This window comes from Rhynchophorus ferrugineus, unplaced genomic scaffold (genome assembly GCF_030347505.1).
Source record: "Rhynchophorus ferrugineus isolate W39M unplaced genomic scaffold, kcgeb_rfMv2 rfM102, whole genome shotgun sequence".
NCBI classification, from domain to species: domain Eukaryota; kingdom Metazoa; phylum Arthropoda; class Insecta; order Coleoptera; family Curculionidae; genus Rhynchophorus; species Rhynchophorus ferrugineus.
The window spans coordinates 141,970-158,163 of NW_027472680.1; the positions used below are offsets into that span (position 1 = coordinate 141,970).

Genomic DNA, 16,194 nt, shown 5'->3' on the forward strand with positions numbered 1-16,194 from the left:
TGGTTGAAGGCTGCAATCCGACGAACTGTAGCATTTAAAAAGGATGAGCAATTTAATATATATTTGGGTATACATGTATGCTAGAGCCTGGTCTGGAATAAGGCGTAAAATACAGCTATAAGAATCACTCTCTGTTCGGTGAACTTGAGAGGACAGTTTTGTCCAATTTTAAGGTCCACCCGATAGAGGTGCGGTGGGCGTGGGTAGAAGAATGAGTCCATTAGGTTTATTAAGTTGTCTTTTTATAGCATTCATATGAATCGTAAAATTCAATTAATGTTATCAACGTTTTTAGTATTTAAATTTCAAACGTTAATTCATCAATAAACTATTATATTTCTTGTCATAGATTTTATAATTAATTAATAAATTTTTTTGGAAAAATGACTTGTTTTAATGCTTGACCATAAAAAATGACACAAAGTTTTAAAATTACTTTCCTGACGATGTGCATCCATTATAATATTTTTTAGAACCGATTTGGTGAAGGTAATTGGGCAATTAAAATACTGAATTCAGCTGAGCCGCTCTGTATTTATACTTTATGAATAAGTCGATTATGGCCACATCACAGAATTAATTAAGATGCCGGAATCTTCATCCTGCCCGTGAGGCTATAACTCGATCTTGCTCCGTAGCGTTTTACATATTTATATTTCAAGGCAGCAAAACATTTATTTATGCACTCGTGCTTAAAAGCGCATTTACCATATAGGCGTCTCTAATCAATTATTTGTGTCTAAAATTCGGCCACCCTGACCTCGCAAAACTTCACTCCGACCTGCTCTTGGAATATGGTGGTTCTGGTTTTTCTATAATGGAGACATACTCTTAACTACTTGATCTTTTAAAATTTCTTACCTTGTTGATGATTTTTTCTTTATAGTTCCATTTTATACTTTCCATACTGTGTATTTTATAACTTCTGTGAAGTCAATTTTTTTATTTTTTGGGGTGACCTGCAGTTTATTCCTTCGGTGAGGTCTGGCTGCCAGACACCATTTTAAATTCTCTTAATGGTCTGGTATATTCAATGACTCTTTTTCTGTTTTCTTTTTTTTGTTGTGGTGACTACCGATTGGTTGGCTACTCCTGTGCTGGCAGTAAACGTTCATAGCAACGTCGCTCGTGATGGCCCCCAGTTTTTGCTACCCTTCATATCATCAGCTAATTTGTTGTCACGTGCATTGGTTGTTCTTATCGTTGGAGTACCCCACATAGATATGCCCCTTTTGCAAGCCCTCTTTACTTTCCTAAATATAACTATATATTTGTATTAGATATCGATGTTCTTTCCAGTTGCTCTATGTATTTGTGTTCTGAATCGCATCTTAAATTAATGATTTTTGTCTAACACGATCTCAGAATAGAATATATATTTTTATTGTGTAAAACTATCGAACACTTGTTACCTCCTACTGTCCAACCTCTTTGATAAAATTACTTTGAGCGGAAAGATAAAAAATAATTTGAATACATTTAGTGTCTAATATCTTACTATGTATTTTATAGCTTATCACTTTTGGCGCATAAAAAATATAACACACATTTATCTAATTTTTAGGCATTTAATTTTTAATCCTAAGCAAGCAGACCTTGATACTCAACAAGGCTTCTACCTATTGGCATATCAAAACACCAAATGATAGATAATCGAGGTAATAAAATAAAAAAATTAATGAATATGTTAACAATAAAAAAATAAAATACGGAATAAGTTTTACAAGGAATAGACTATTTATCTCTAAAAATATTTTTCAACTGTATAATTAAATAATATATAGTTAATAAACATACATTAAGCACATTTTTATAACATAAAACAATGAATTTTCAATAAATCACATAAACACTTCATATCGCACACTTATAATAAAATTTTAAAATAGAACATAATTTATTTGGTTTGGATAATATAGCTTTTGGACTTTTCCAATTTTTCGTTATTACATCACTTATTGCGTCAGGTGTTTTGTCTTTGTTTGTGATGAAACCACTGGTGTTTGTGGTATGTTTGCCTAAAAAGAAACCAATCAAAGCAAGTCAAATTTTGAAGAAAAACTCAAAAATTCATATTACATTTTGACGATCCTGACAACTATTCAATTTGGATTTATTGGATACGGCAGTGTCTGTAAGTTGTCCTATTCTCTGTCTTTCAGAATTCCGAAAATTCCGTCTCTTTGAAGCAGACTCTGTGTCTAAACGTCTCAATACTTGATGTTCGAGACAATATTGCTCTGCATTATAAGTTGGGCCCTCACTCTAAAAATACAAAAAAATTATAATATTTATAGATTATTAGGATTTTCTAAAATCATAAATTACGTTATCCCAACTATCATCAACTGGTACAAGTTTAATAGGTTCTAGAGGTGTTACCACCTTTTCAACTTCACTGCCTTCTTTTATTAGCTGCAATTCTATACACTTTTTATCCGGGCACATACTATGGTGTAACTAGTATAAAAAAAGTACTGTATTGATTTTCTTTAATAAATAATACACCTTACATTTAATTCTTCTGGTGGTACACGGTGACATGTATTATAATCACAAGGGACTAGTACAATATTCCCGCTGTTAGCAGCTTTGCATTTCTTCAAATGTAATTCCATCCTTGATACTCTTATGTGATGTGAGTTATTGTAAGGACAAATAACTTTTTCATTGGGACTGTAAAATATCGGTTAAGTATTATCTTTAAATTCTTTGGTCATACATTACTCTCTTAATATCTCCATTGTTTAAATTTCTGTATTATATGTTTTTAAGATATTTTAAATATACACTAATATAAATTGTTAATAGTTAAATTATAAACGTTTATACGTGAATAAATGCACTTAAACTTTGAAATATTTCAAGGTAGCAAACATTGTTTATCAAATTCTTTTGTCAAAATATTTTATGTTTTCTTATTGATTACATATATGGAAGATCAAAGAATAAACTAGAGATGATGAAAGAAAATCGATTGTAACTTCCGATGTATCGATAGTTACATAAATTATTCCATAAATATTATAAAACCTTTTAATCATTTTTAATAAACTATTAAATTTGGTACTTAACCTTAAAAGATTAGCTTCTCTACACAAATTAAAATAAAATATTTATTAAAAAATTCGATACTTTAATGCACATTTTACAATCTTTAAATAATATCGATATTTTTTTGGGCCTGCCCTGTGTGTATGTTAAATCGCAATTTAAAATACTGATTTTATTTCTAACATGATCTTAGAAAAAAAAACATTTCTAAAATGTAAAACATAATCGAAACATAACGATTAATATACTTTGAAAACGGATATTTAATTTTATATACTAATATACTTATTAATATACTTTTTACAGTATTTACAAAACATCGGCCTATATATCAATATTTTTATTTTTTATTAAAAAATCTACATATTTTTTGTGAAATATCGAAGTATTTTCCAGTAGCAGTAGCTGTTAAAAAATATTTATATTTTATTCATCCCTTATATCCATATACTTTTTTTAAAAGTTGACCTTGAAAGTGAAAGGAATACAACAAGGAATACATTCAACATCTTCCATTCAAGATCAAAATGATATTAAGTTGACTGCACGTTGTCGATATGTTCCCGTGCCGCACCACCGAATGGTTCCAGAATAGTCTCCGTTAGTTCGTTGATCGAAACGCATTGCCTTGTCTTACCTGTCGGACCAATAAGGTAGTATTTTTGTCGAATAAATGCCTCTTATTTAAACAAATAAGGTTAGAATATAATGAACATTTTAAAGACTAGAACATCTGTGCTGAGGTTATAACAGTGAGTTAAATAAAAATTTCTTTATTAAAATAAGTGGTGACAGTGATAAAATAGCCGATGGATTATCCCCTTCAAAAATGGTAAAATCAGACTGTGTAGAAACTTTGCTTTTCGTCTTATCAGAACAGAAGCTGGAAATAACTGAATTAGCGTAAAAATGCTGTATGGCGTGGTAAAATTCTTCATCTGGTGCTTCTAATGCACAAGCTAGAATGGTTTGGATATGCAATTAATCTAAACTAAAAATTAGGGGTAAGTGATAACATTATAATTGTTAAGGCAAGTCAATCTGTCAAAGTCCGGTACATACTATACAGTACATAGTTACTATTTGAATGTTAAGCTATATATAATAGTACAGGAAAAATATGTAGCAGACCTTATTCTTGGGTTTACTAACAAATAATTTCCGAGTTAACTTGTCTATAATGCAACAACTCTCTGAATTGGCGTCAATGTCCTGTATGAAATACTTTTATTTCTTGGTAAATAAAATACAAATAATCAAAATACAAATTCAAATATTATAATGGTCACTATCTTGATAATATACTAGGTGTTGCAACGGTGATTACAATAACAATCGTATATCAACTACGTCAGCAAAAAACTCTTCGAGAGACTCTAAGAAACTATATGATTTCTGGTCAAGGCGTCGGCCTTTGTAGCCAAAAAGTGTCCATCTCAGCATTCCCATCGCTCGGTCCCGATACCACGTCTGTCTCGATTAGCGAATGAGTCATCAGGTGCCCTCTATGTAATCGGTTAACAATACCGATCTATATTTTGTTATAGCCCATCTCTCAGTGATTATGGAGAATTTCACTTGATTCATTTACCACAACGATCTACTTTGACGCACTGTATTAAGTAACATTGAATACGGACTATATCTTTTTACTCTGCATAGAAATAAAAAATTCTGGGAATATACGAATAGTTAATTTAAATCCAGAAAGAAGTCATCCGTTTGTATTCAATCATTGCAAAAAGGCCCATGCTGAAATTAGTTGTTGGTTAAAAAATTTTAAACCAAATAATACTAATTGTTCTACTATACAACAAAAGAAATCTCCATAAAATCCCTATTCCTACTCTGTTGTGTGATAACAAGACATAGCATTTCATTATAATGATGACTGTGGTGCAGAAACATCTACTAGAGGATAGAAACACCACTTAAAATCTGTCATTCGAGGGCAAAATGACGGCAAATCGACTGCTACGTTGTCGATATTTTAAATTATTATTTACATATAGGGAAAATAGTTTAGTGGAGGATTTACAGATTTGCGGCTAGCTGCATATTAAAATTTTGCAGTAAGTCTTAAGTCTGCAATACGTTAACCTAATTCACAAACATACTGAATAATTTTTTCTGTTAATTAGATTTTGCAAATAGTAAAATATCGCAATATAATATAGTTTTAAGCAATATAAATAAATATAGTTTTGCATAGTACTAGGATTTGTATTAAAAGTTTGAGTCTCGTTTTCCTCATTTTTCCGCTTTCTACCTTTAAAACTTTTAGGGCGCTTTGATTTCATTTGGATTATTTTATCATATTTCATATCACATCATAATGCAACCAACAGCAAAAAGAACATAAATGAATAAATGGAACTAAAATGTATTAAGGCAAATAATCTAAATTTGCCTACAATATAACGACTACTGTGTGACTATAACTAAAATAATTTTAAAAATAGTTTAATAATATTTTTCTTTGTACTTCGAGATTTTGACTGTTTATGATCTGTGATCGGTGGTTAATTGAAATATTACTCCAAAAATATAAGGTTTTTTTTTGTTCTGGCCTAAAAACCAGGCGGTGGAATGCATGACGCATACCTGGTCGCGGAGACTTGCCCTGGAGTGACAAGTTGGACCGGGTTATGTGGGACTGCCTCTGGGCTTACCAATACACTAAACCGAAACCGCCTCACAGTTGACCCCTGTGGATCACTACTGCTACTGCATTAGATTTGGGGATATGGCACCCGCTGATCGGGCAGCCGTTATTGGGCACGAGGGCCCGGCGATTCTATTGATTCTCGAACTTGAGTTAACACACAACTGGGTACTGTTCTATGGGGGCAAAAGTTATGACTGTAGCGATGGTTGGGGTCGTTTCAGCCTGGAAAAGGGGGAGAGCTTAGCGGTGACGCGGTGCTAAGGTCCCAGCATGTGGACCAGCTCGCGAACAAGCGCGTTTTCAGAAGAACTTGAGCTGAGTTGTTGTTTGTGGAATGATTGAGATATGAAGTGCTTGATTTCTGGAGTGTCAGTTTCCCTATGAATTTGATTATTTCTGACAAACCATGGAGCGTTTAATATTTTCCTGAGGAGCTTATTTTGGGAAACTTGAAGCCGTTTGACCTGGTTGGGTGCAACAAACTTGAAGTAGACATTAGATCCGTAGAGGAGTACGGACCGAATTAACATCTTGTAAAATAAGCATTTGATGGAGATGGGAAGTCTGCTAGAAGGGCAGATCAGAGAAGATAGCAGGTTTGCTATCCCCGAACCTTTATGGATTGCTTTCTGGATTTGGGAATGCCAACCGAACGCCGGTCGAAGTGAAGACCTAGGTACGTGACGTTATCCCGCCATGGAATTATTGCGGTGTCGATCTTAAGTTGCGAGACGCGCAGTGCGTAACGCTTCTTGTGGAAAATGATGGCCTGGGTTTTCAGGGGGTTGATTTGCAACCTCCAGAATTTGAACCACTTGACCGTATGATCGAGCAGCTTCTGTAAACTTCATGAATTGTAACTTCGAACCTGGCGGCCGTGAAGAAAGCAGTGTCGTCAGCGTAAAAGGCGACGTCAGTATGCTCTATTCTCGGCATATCTAAAATAAAGAGGTTAAATAAGGCTGGGGCCAGCGGGGAACCTTGAGGAACGCCAGCATCGATTTGTTTACGACTGGAAAGTGATGCCCTGATCTTGACCTGGAAAGATCTGTCCGAGAGATAGGACTTGATGAGAGCGGTTAGGTCTTCTGGGAGGCCTAACCGCACGCACTTTGCGAACAATCCGTCGTGCCAGACCTTGGCTTTGGTTAGGTCCAGAAGAATTGCTCCAAGCTTTTTACGTTGGTCAAGAGCATGATGGATGCGTGCAGCCAGACGGGAAGCTTGATGGACGGATGATTGGTGAGCGCGAAAGCCGAATTGTTCATCTGGAATGATGTTGTTTTCCTTTCTGAAAGAGTTGAGAGCGTAGAGTATTGCCCTCTCAGCAAGCTTCGAAATGGCGCTGAGAAGGCTGATAGGCCTGTAATCAGATGGAGATGATTTTGCTCCTTTCTTGGGTATAACCGTTATATGTGCGTGTTTCCAAGACGCCGGGAAGTGTTGCAGTCTCATGATGGAGTTAATGATGTTTGCCAGTTCTGCGAGCTGCTTATGCGGGAGCTTTTTTAACTGGGTAATCGATATTCCATCGAAACCTGGAGATTTTTTGTTTTGAAGTTTGGCGATCATAGTCTGTAGAGACTTTGGAGACACAAAATGGTCGAGAAGAAAGGCGGGGATTACTGGTCTTTTGACGGAGTTGGATTCGTTGATGACAGTGTCAATGTCTTTAGCTTTAGTGTTCTGTGCGGGTGGAAGGCATTTAATTTGAGCTTCGTAGGTCTCTGCAAGGAGCTCGACTTTTTCTTGGTCAGTGACTGCGAAATTTCCTGTAACCGCTGACTTCAGGGGAGGGATGACATTGTGCGTCTTCCCCACGACGCATTTGGAGACACGCCAGAAGGAAGGGGGGCCATCCAGCCTTTGGTCCGCGAGAAATGAGTTCCAGTTCTTTGCTCGCCAAGTGGAGACGGCCGCCCTTACCCTCTTGCATGCTCTGGGTGAAGCAGCATCAAGGGTGAATCGAGCTAATCTGCATAAACCGTTTTTGATGCGAATTTCACGTTTAAGAGAAGCGGGAAGGTTGTTTTTCCACGGCTGGGGTTGTGATGAAATTTTGACTGTGGCAGATTCGTGAGCAGACTGAATATTGCGAGTTAGCTTCAGTACGGCTTCCTCGAGGTGTTCTGGTGTGTTAATTTTCGGAATTGGATCGAATTTCAGGAGAAGAGATTGGTAGTTTTTCCAGTCGGTTTTTTTCCTGAATCTTGTTAGTGGGACTTGAGTGGTGGCGCAGATTCCGAGTTTGAGAAGGACCGGACGATGATCAGAGTCTAGTTCGTCAAGGACTCGAACTTCGGAATCACGATTTACGTCTTGAAGAATAAAGAAATCAAGGATTCTTGCTGCGCCTTGAGAGACTGTACTAGGGTGATGGGTGGGTTCATCTGGCAAGGCAAGACCGTAGCCCAGATCTGCACTTAGAGCTACGATGGCGTTACCTGCGGGATTCGCTCTGGAACACCCCCAGATGGGGTGGTGGGCGTTGAAGTCGCCACCTATTATTTTCGGAAATTTTCCTTCCACGAGTGATCGGTATTCGGCATAGTTGAATGCAGAAGATTTCCTGTACAGGGATTTAATCACGAAGGGACGTTCTTGGATATCGGTTTTAATGGAGGTTGTTTCGAAGTTGTTTACTGATAACGATGGAAGGAGCTCGTGTTTGACTCCTTTTCTGACGAGAATAGCGGTTCCACCGCCTCGACTCGGTGTTCTATCGTTTCTGTAGACCAAAAAGTGTTCGAAAGAGAGACGATGCGAAGGTTTCAGGAAAGTTTCCTGGATGAGCACGATGTCGACGTCATAGAATGTCATGACATCTTCCAATTCTGCTTGCTTTCCGCGTAAGCTATTTGCATTCCATGTCATCAGTATAAGAGATTTCGGAACAGCCATTTCGAAGAGTTAAAGGCTGCTGGAAGTTATAGAGACAGGTAAGTGTTGCCGCCTAGGCAGCAACATTTGGAAAAAGACGAGCAAGTTGGTGAGCTAGGGCGATCACTTGCAGGAAAGCCTGCGGGTCAGTAAACGCCTGTATTGTGGAGTTAAGGTCCGGTGTATTGGTTGGAGCAGGAGTTTGAGTTGGAGCAGGCTGGTTGGCGCTGGCTAATTTTTGGGCTAGCTTCCTGCCACCTTGGTTATTCCATGCAGAACCTTGTGGAGTCCTGGTTTCGGTCGGAATTTTTGGTTTTCTTGGAGCAGGAAGGCAGCTGCAACCGCTGAAGTTTGCGGTATGAATTTCACTGCAGTTGCTGCACTTTCGAGGTGCTTCTGGGATTTTGGTACAGTATCTAGTGTCGTGATGCCCGGCACATTTGACGCAACGTGGGGGGGCTCGGCAATATGAGCTGGAGTGCCCGAAAAGTTGACAGTTGAAGCACTGCACTGACTGGCCGTTTCCCCTCTGGACCTCGACCTTCACTGTGATGACGCCGAGTTTGGTCATATATATGATCTGTCGCTCTTCGCGAGGAACAACTACCTGAACAATTGGTAGTTCTATACCGGATTTTAATTTCCATTGTTGTGATTTGGGAGCCTGTTTTCCCTTGTTGCCGGCCTTCGGCAGCTGGCTTTCCTAAGGTGGAGAGACGGGCCCTCTTTTCCTTTTTCCCACCAAGGTGAAACCGTTTAGCTGGTGTCTGGGTCTGGATTTCTATGGCAGCGGGAATCTTTACTTCCATGGCATCTTTTTGATGCTTCATGAATTGTGTTATCGTAGCTGTGAGAGTTTTGATTTCTTCCTTGAGATCTTCGGAAGCCTTTTCGCTCTTTTCCAGCTTTTCCGTCTGTTTGGGCTTTTGCGAACGTTTTAACGTCAGCTATCTGCTTTCGCAGGTCTTCGTTCTGTAAAAATATAAGGTCTAAAAGGATTAGTTTTCCAAACAATTGACAATGATCCTATTTCAATTGTTTAGTATTTTATTTACGTATTTGTTAATATTCGAGAAGCTACCCGGTCGTTCGGTTTTACCATTATCCCTCAAGTCGGAAAGAATTAAACAAGTTACAAAATTTTAAGCATCTGTTGTTAATATGAATTGCTTATCAAAGTTAGGATACATTAAAATACTATCAGATGTTATAATTTTTTTACATTTTTCAAAATATGTTTTATTTTTTTTAATATGGAATTAAGAGATTTCAAGAAATTTTAAACAAATTTAGAATATCAAAAAGACCTATAAATTTTTTTAAAATTGGAAAATATGGAATTAAGAGGTTTCAGAGATCTGACAAAAGGCTTGCCGGTGATAACCCCAAGTTGTCGTTATTGTGGAATATTTGTAATTTTTTCTATATATGTAGGGAACGACACCTGATCCATCTGTCTGACGGAGCCGTATCTACGTTTCAAGAATACGCTCTGAATGGTTAGCTTGTTTGTGGAATAGCCGCCACCGAAAGAATACGTTCGAGTGGCATACAATAATGATTAGTTTTTAATTTTTTGTTATATTAATTTTGGTTATAATTTATATTAACAGAAGCAACCGTACAATTATTATTCTTGGCTTGCCATAAATTATGAATTATGTGTAATGTAACACCTATACACTGATACACCTATATACACTAAACAAGTTCCTGTGGTTTGGTTCGCTTCGATCTTCTGATTTCCCGCGTGTTGTCCAATAGCTGTATAGCTTTCACGTTACTGTGATTATGCAACCGTAGTTCAAGGCGAAATCTTGGATCACTTCTTGTATCCATTTGATTTCGAGGTCATTGATAATTATTCGCAAAACTGTTTGATGTTTGGCGTATTATCAATATATGGCATTTGTCAACCCCTTATGTGCACACCATGGATCCAAATTGGCTTTATGATTGACTGATAAACCAATCTCTTTGATTTTAGGTTAAGTGGAGAGTATATTTCAATTAACCAATACATTTTCTTGACTTTGAATCTAATCTGCTCTGCTTTTTGTCTAACATGAGGTTTTTAGTTTAACCTACTATCGAGACATATTTCGACGTATTTAACTGATTCTGCTTGAATCAGGCATCTGTTAAGTGATATAATTATGTATTTGTCATTTTACTTCAATTCAAAATTAACATGGACGGATTTGGAGCGATTAAGCCATATTTTTCAGTCTCTAGTCCATTTGTAGATTTTTTTACCGCTACTTGTACGTTATCTACAGCCTTAGACAACTTAGACAATTTTTAATATGAAAACTGTGTCGTCGGCAAATGTTCCAAGTATTGTTTCTTCTGTTGTAGGGATACGTGGATCTTCAGCTGAAATAGGGTTGAGTGTAGAGATTGCTCGTGCATCTAAAACTCTAAATTTTTTCAAAATGTTATTATTCGAGGAGTCGACAGTAATTGGGGGGAAGCAATCTGTTCATTTTGTATATTAATCCCAAATGCCGTACCCGGTCAAAAGCTTGTGAGACGTCCAGTAATATTGCAGGGCAGTATTTCTTTTCTTCGAGTTCCTTTTTAATTACCGCTGTTACTCTATGCGCTTCGTCCATTTTTGAGTGGTGATTTCAAACTGCAAATTGGAAATCTGGTATTTCTATAAATTACTTAATGCGTTTTAACAGCAGTTTCTCATATAATATTGTTATCGTAGGTAACAGCGAAATACACTGGTAAGATATAACTTGGTCTACTGGTTTATCAGGTTTTTTAAGCAAATGAATTCGAGCAACATTAAATAATTCCGAAACATGCTTCAGTCTCAAACAGGCATTGAATATTCAATATATCTTTTATTAACCAGCCTTTTTAGGATTGATGTTAATATAAATTTCTGTGGCAACTTCCATTGGAGAAATCTGATTTACAACAACATCGGTCTTATGAACAGGATTTGTATCTATTGCAGATTCTATAACCGTCGGTTGGAATACGTTATACGTTTTTGCATTATAAGACTAAACGGGTCTCTGCTAGTAAATGTGTTAGTTGGATTGGGTTTGTTTGTTTTTTTCAGATTTGTCGCATCTAGTGCTAACAATACTGGAGTGTGATCAAATGATACTTAGCAAAATCTCTCGATTTGTATTTAATTTGAAGAGATGCCTTTCGAAATGTAAAAGTCCAGTAGGTCTGATAATTTTTACTGCCCCAGTAAGTGGGTTTGCGCCCAGAGTAATAATTACATGTAGTTATATTTATTGCTGCGAATAGTTCGCTGGGTTTTCCAGGTATTATTAACCGTGAACCTCAGGCTGTATGTTTAACATTTTTTTATTATTTAGTTATTATATTGTTACTAGTCGTTTCCGTCTAACCTACGATTTGTCTTTGTAATAACTTAAATCTAGGTATATAACTAGGAGGACCCATCGGCCCTATCTCAGTCTTTGGTGAAATAATGTTTATACGTGTCACTGCTGAATTTTTTAATATATGCACCTCACTACACAATGCTACACAAGATCAGGTGATTTGATTTTCTTGAGTCTATGTCGTGTTCTGGTGGTATCTTTCCTCATGCTCCCTTGCAATTCTCTTGATTTCTTGACTGACTGTGGGTATCTGAAGGTCTCGATGTAGGTAACAAGTGCTATAGTATTTGGGTACACCCACAAGACCTCTCAGGACTTTGTTCTGAAAAACTTATTTGATTTATGTTACTCTTTGCAGAACATCCCCATAATTGAACTCCGTATGTCCATATATGTGTTAGTAATTGCTTATATATTAGCAATTTATTATATACTGTTAATTGTGATTTTCTTCCAATTAGTCAGTAGATTTTCCTATTTTTCAACTCCAGTTCGTTTCTTTTCTTCTTCATATGTTCCTTCCAGCGAAGTTTTGCATCGAGATTCATTCGAAGATGTTTAGCGTTGTTGCTATATGGAAATATAGTGTTATTTAATCTTATTGGTGCTTGTACGGTCTGTTTATATTATGAACTGCACGTGTCCAATTATTTAAATTGTCACTTGCCTGTTGTAATTTTCGTGAGGCTTCTTCAGTATTATCTCCGACAGCTATAATCGCAGTATCATCAGCAAATGTAGCCTTCGTAATATTTTCCATTTGAGGTATATCACAAGTGTAGAGCAGATAAAGCATTGATCCCAGTACACTTCATTGTGGTACACCTGCTTTAGCTTCTTTTATTGTAGAGTAAGCTTCTTCTTGTTTGACTCTGAAGATTATGGTTGTAATGTATGATTTTAATAGTTAGGTGTGTTGTTTTGGTAGTATTTTCTGTAGTTTATGCATAAGGCCTTGATGCCAAACCTTATCGAAGGCTTGTGTTACATCTAAAAATATAGCTGAGCATACTTTTTTACTTTCGTAGGCTTTTTCAATAACATCTGTTATTCTGTGGACCTGGTCAACTGTTGAGTGCTTGTTAAAAACCCAAACTGGTGTGTTGGTATTAGGCTTTTTTTCTTTATATGATCGGTTTTATTCTTTTCAACAGGAGTTTTTCAAAACCTTAGATATTATTGGGAGCAGTGATATAGGTCTAATTTTCACATAGGTCTCTTATAGACGAACTGTGTAGACATGAACGCTTTAAATATTTTGGGACTTTCCAGATTGAGTAATCAGTCTCTTTATCACGTGTTACATTTCTCAGATAATCATTTATGGTTTTGTTTTTTATTTCCCTTTTCACTCTTTGAGTTATATTGTTTAAACTATTTTTATTTTCAGGTGTTCTGTTTTGTTGCCATTTTTTTCGTAAGTTACGTTTTTCAGCTACCATTTCCTTCACTTCTTTTGGATAATTAATTCCTTTAGTTGTACTATTAATTTGTGGAGTATTATTCCAAGCAGCTTGTTGAATATCAACTACGAATTTCTCTGCTTCAAAATTTAATTGTTCAGTTGTCTTGAGGGGTACGTTTAGTTAAATTCGTTTGTTCAATTGTTCAGCAAATCGTTCCCAGTCTGTTCTCTTGATTGTTAATGTTGGGTTTCTTTCTTGTCTTATTATATTTTCGCTCAACGTCAGAATCACTGGCGTATGATCTGAACTTATCTCAAAATTTTCTTCGATCTTTTTATAGTTGGCTGTTATGTTTCTTACTATGAAGAAATCTAACAGGTCTGGGGTTTTCTCTTTATTAGTCGGCTAATAAGTTGGTTTTCCAGTTGACATGTAACTACATCATTGTTCAGCAGCTGCTTTATGCCGTTCATTGCCTTTAGTTGATGTCATTCTGGGTCCCCATCTAGTATTTTCTGCATTGAAATCAACTCCAATTTTAAATATTTCTCCCAGGTTGCTTAGGACATTCAAATAAATTTCCTTTTTTTGATTGTATCTTCTTCTTCACTTCCTTCTCTTGCGGTGTTAGCTGGATGTATGGTATGATAAAATGTATATCCTCTAAATTTTATAAGGACTCTTTTGTTAAATGGGTTTCTGATATTAGGCAAATATCTATTTTTTGCATATCTAGGAATACTTTTAAGGTAGCGTGATGTTTCTGCATTTTGCACTGTATTTTGGTTTAGTTCTGCATTAATTTTTCACTTTTAGCTGATGATGGAAGCGCTCTTGCCATAGCTTTGATGCCTCTGTTTTTTTTGTCGTCATAAGAGTGCCATTACAGTTTCAGCAACTCTGAACAATCTATTATTTTTGTGAATATTGTACGACATTCGGCGTCGAGTTTTATTTGTCCATTGTTCAGTACCGTTGCTTTGAATATTATATACTTGGACCTCATCGTAAAGCAAGTCAAAATCGGTAATATTACTTACCATACTTGGGGGTGACCTGGGCATTCTAATTTCTTTATTTTGTTCATTATTTGGTTTTACTTTTATTTGCTGTGATGATGATCCCCGGGGAATTATTTGCTTTTATTTTTTTACTTTTACCCGTTATTCAGCCTATTTCTTTCTGCAATTCTTCTTCATCTGTTTCGTATATAACAATTGGACTGCTTTTGTTGGCTTGGTGGTTTGTCCTTGCCTTCAGAGCTTTGTTTATTTAGTTGTAGCTGGAGGGCATATATTTATTTTTGAATATTGGTTAATGCGATTTCAAGACTCTCTGACTTTTCGTTCATCCACGCATTGTAGAGTGCCCGTTCGTTCTGGGTTCTAGTTGTGTTTTCTACATTCAAAACTGCATTATGTGATATCCTGATGTCGATATTTCCATTTTATCTATTTTTTGTGTAGTGTTCTCATATTTTTTACGTGTTGTTGAAATAATACTGTTATTTTTATGTTTAAAATTATCCTACCCTGCATTTGTGGTCCAGATATTCAGTTTCGGCTCTTAACGTTTTATGACATTTTGCATTTATTTTCTACTGTACTGACCCTTTTTTCCGATGGCACTTTCACTTTTTCTGTTTATTCTAAAATCTCCTCCAATAATATATCTTGGGCTTAATTTTAACAATAAATGTCTATAACATGAACATAATAAAGGAGGATTTAATAAATAATAAATGGAAATTAGAAAGAGAAAACTGGAACACTCTATGAACAAATTATCATGAAACTCAATCAGGGTGGTACAAAAGACACTAGAAATAGAAAATAAGAAAAGCGTAGTAATTCTGAACATGGCGTCTTTGGAAATTATGTGTTATGAAGTTCTAACATCTCTAGGATGTGTTACAACAACATGTCGTCAAAATGTGGACAAATTGTACATTTAAAAAGAAGTGGCAATCCCGTCTAGTTCATTTACACTTTCCTTCAAATTTAAGAAAAAACATAACTGACATTAAATTAAACGGTCTAAAATATCGCATTACTAGATCGATTTCTATGTACCATAGATATTTGGAACCATTCATGATTTTCTTGAATAGTACAAGTCTTCGTCGGTATTTTTGGCCAAAATGTTGAGAAAATATTAACAGTAGAACTCGCTTTTATTCTATTATGTAATATCTAGAGGAATAATACTAAAATTATGGATTTTAAATACATAAGGATTGATAATAAATTTATCATAAACATATAAGTTGCATTTAATATATCTTAATATTAAACTTGAAAATCCGTTGTAGATCCTTCAGGTCTCTCCTAAAACCTTCTCTGAATATCAATAATCAAAATTCCCAAATTTAAATAAAAATATGCTACCTATCTAAATATACATATATTTATCTTAATCAATTTTAAGGCATATTGATATTTATTTTTCTTGTAAATACTCTAATATGCATCAATGATGCTGATGTTATAACAAAGCGATATTTAAGTTCAAAATAGCTATTCATTTCAAAAATATACGAAATATCTAATACCTGCATAACTAGACATTCAAAACTCTTTTGATTTATTTGTAATATAAATATTGTAAGATCAATTTCGTATTAAAATGGTACTGATAAAATAAATTGATTATGGCCAAAAGCATACCCTTTATCTAGTATTATTTTATCAACCACCTTATAATACACTAATATTAATGATTTACTGAAATCCTTATTTGGGATTTTTATTAATTAGACCTCATAAATGAAATTGACGATGGGCGATAATTGAAATTACAATTACTGACA

At 35.6% G+C, this 16,194-nt stretch overlaps 1 protein-coding gene across 1 annotated transcript; it reads right to left on the reverse strand.

Annotated features, from left to right (window-relative positions):
• Window positions 1-1,955: 1,955 nt before the first annotated feature.
• LOC143205958 (uncharacterized) lies at window positions 1,956-2,883 on the reverse strand. Its single transcript, XM_076418956.1, has 5 exons — window positions 2,728-2,883; window positions 2,514-2,676; window positions 2,329-2,460; window positions 2,080-2,265; window positions 1,956-2,018 (listed from the first exon to the last, which is right to left on the reverse strand). The coding sequence occupies exons 1-5, from the start codon at window positions 2,742-2,744 to the stop codon at window positions 1,956-1,958; spliced, it is 561 nt and encodes a 186-aa protein (XP_076275071.1). The 5' UTR covers window positions 2,745-2,883.
• Between the last annotated feature and the right edge of the window lie 13,311 nt (window positions 2,884-16,194).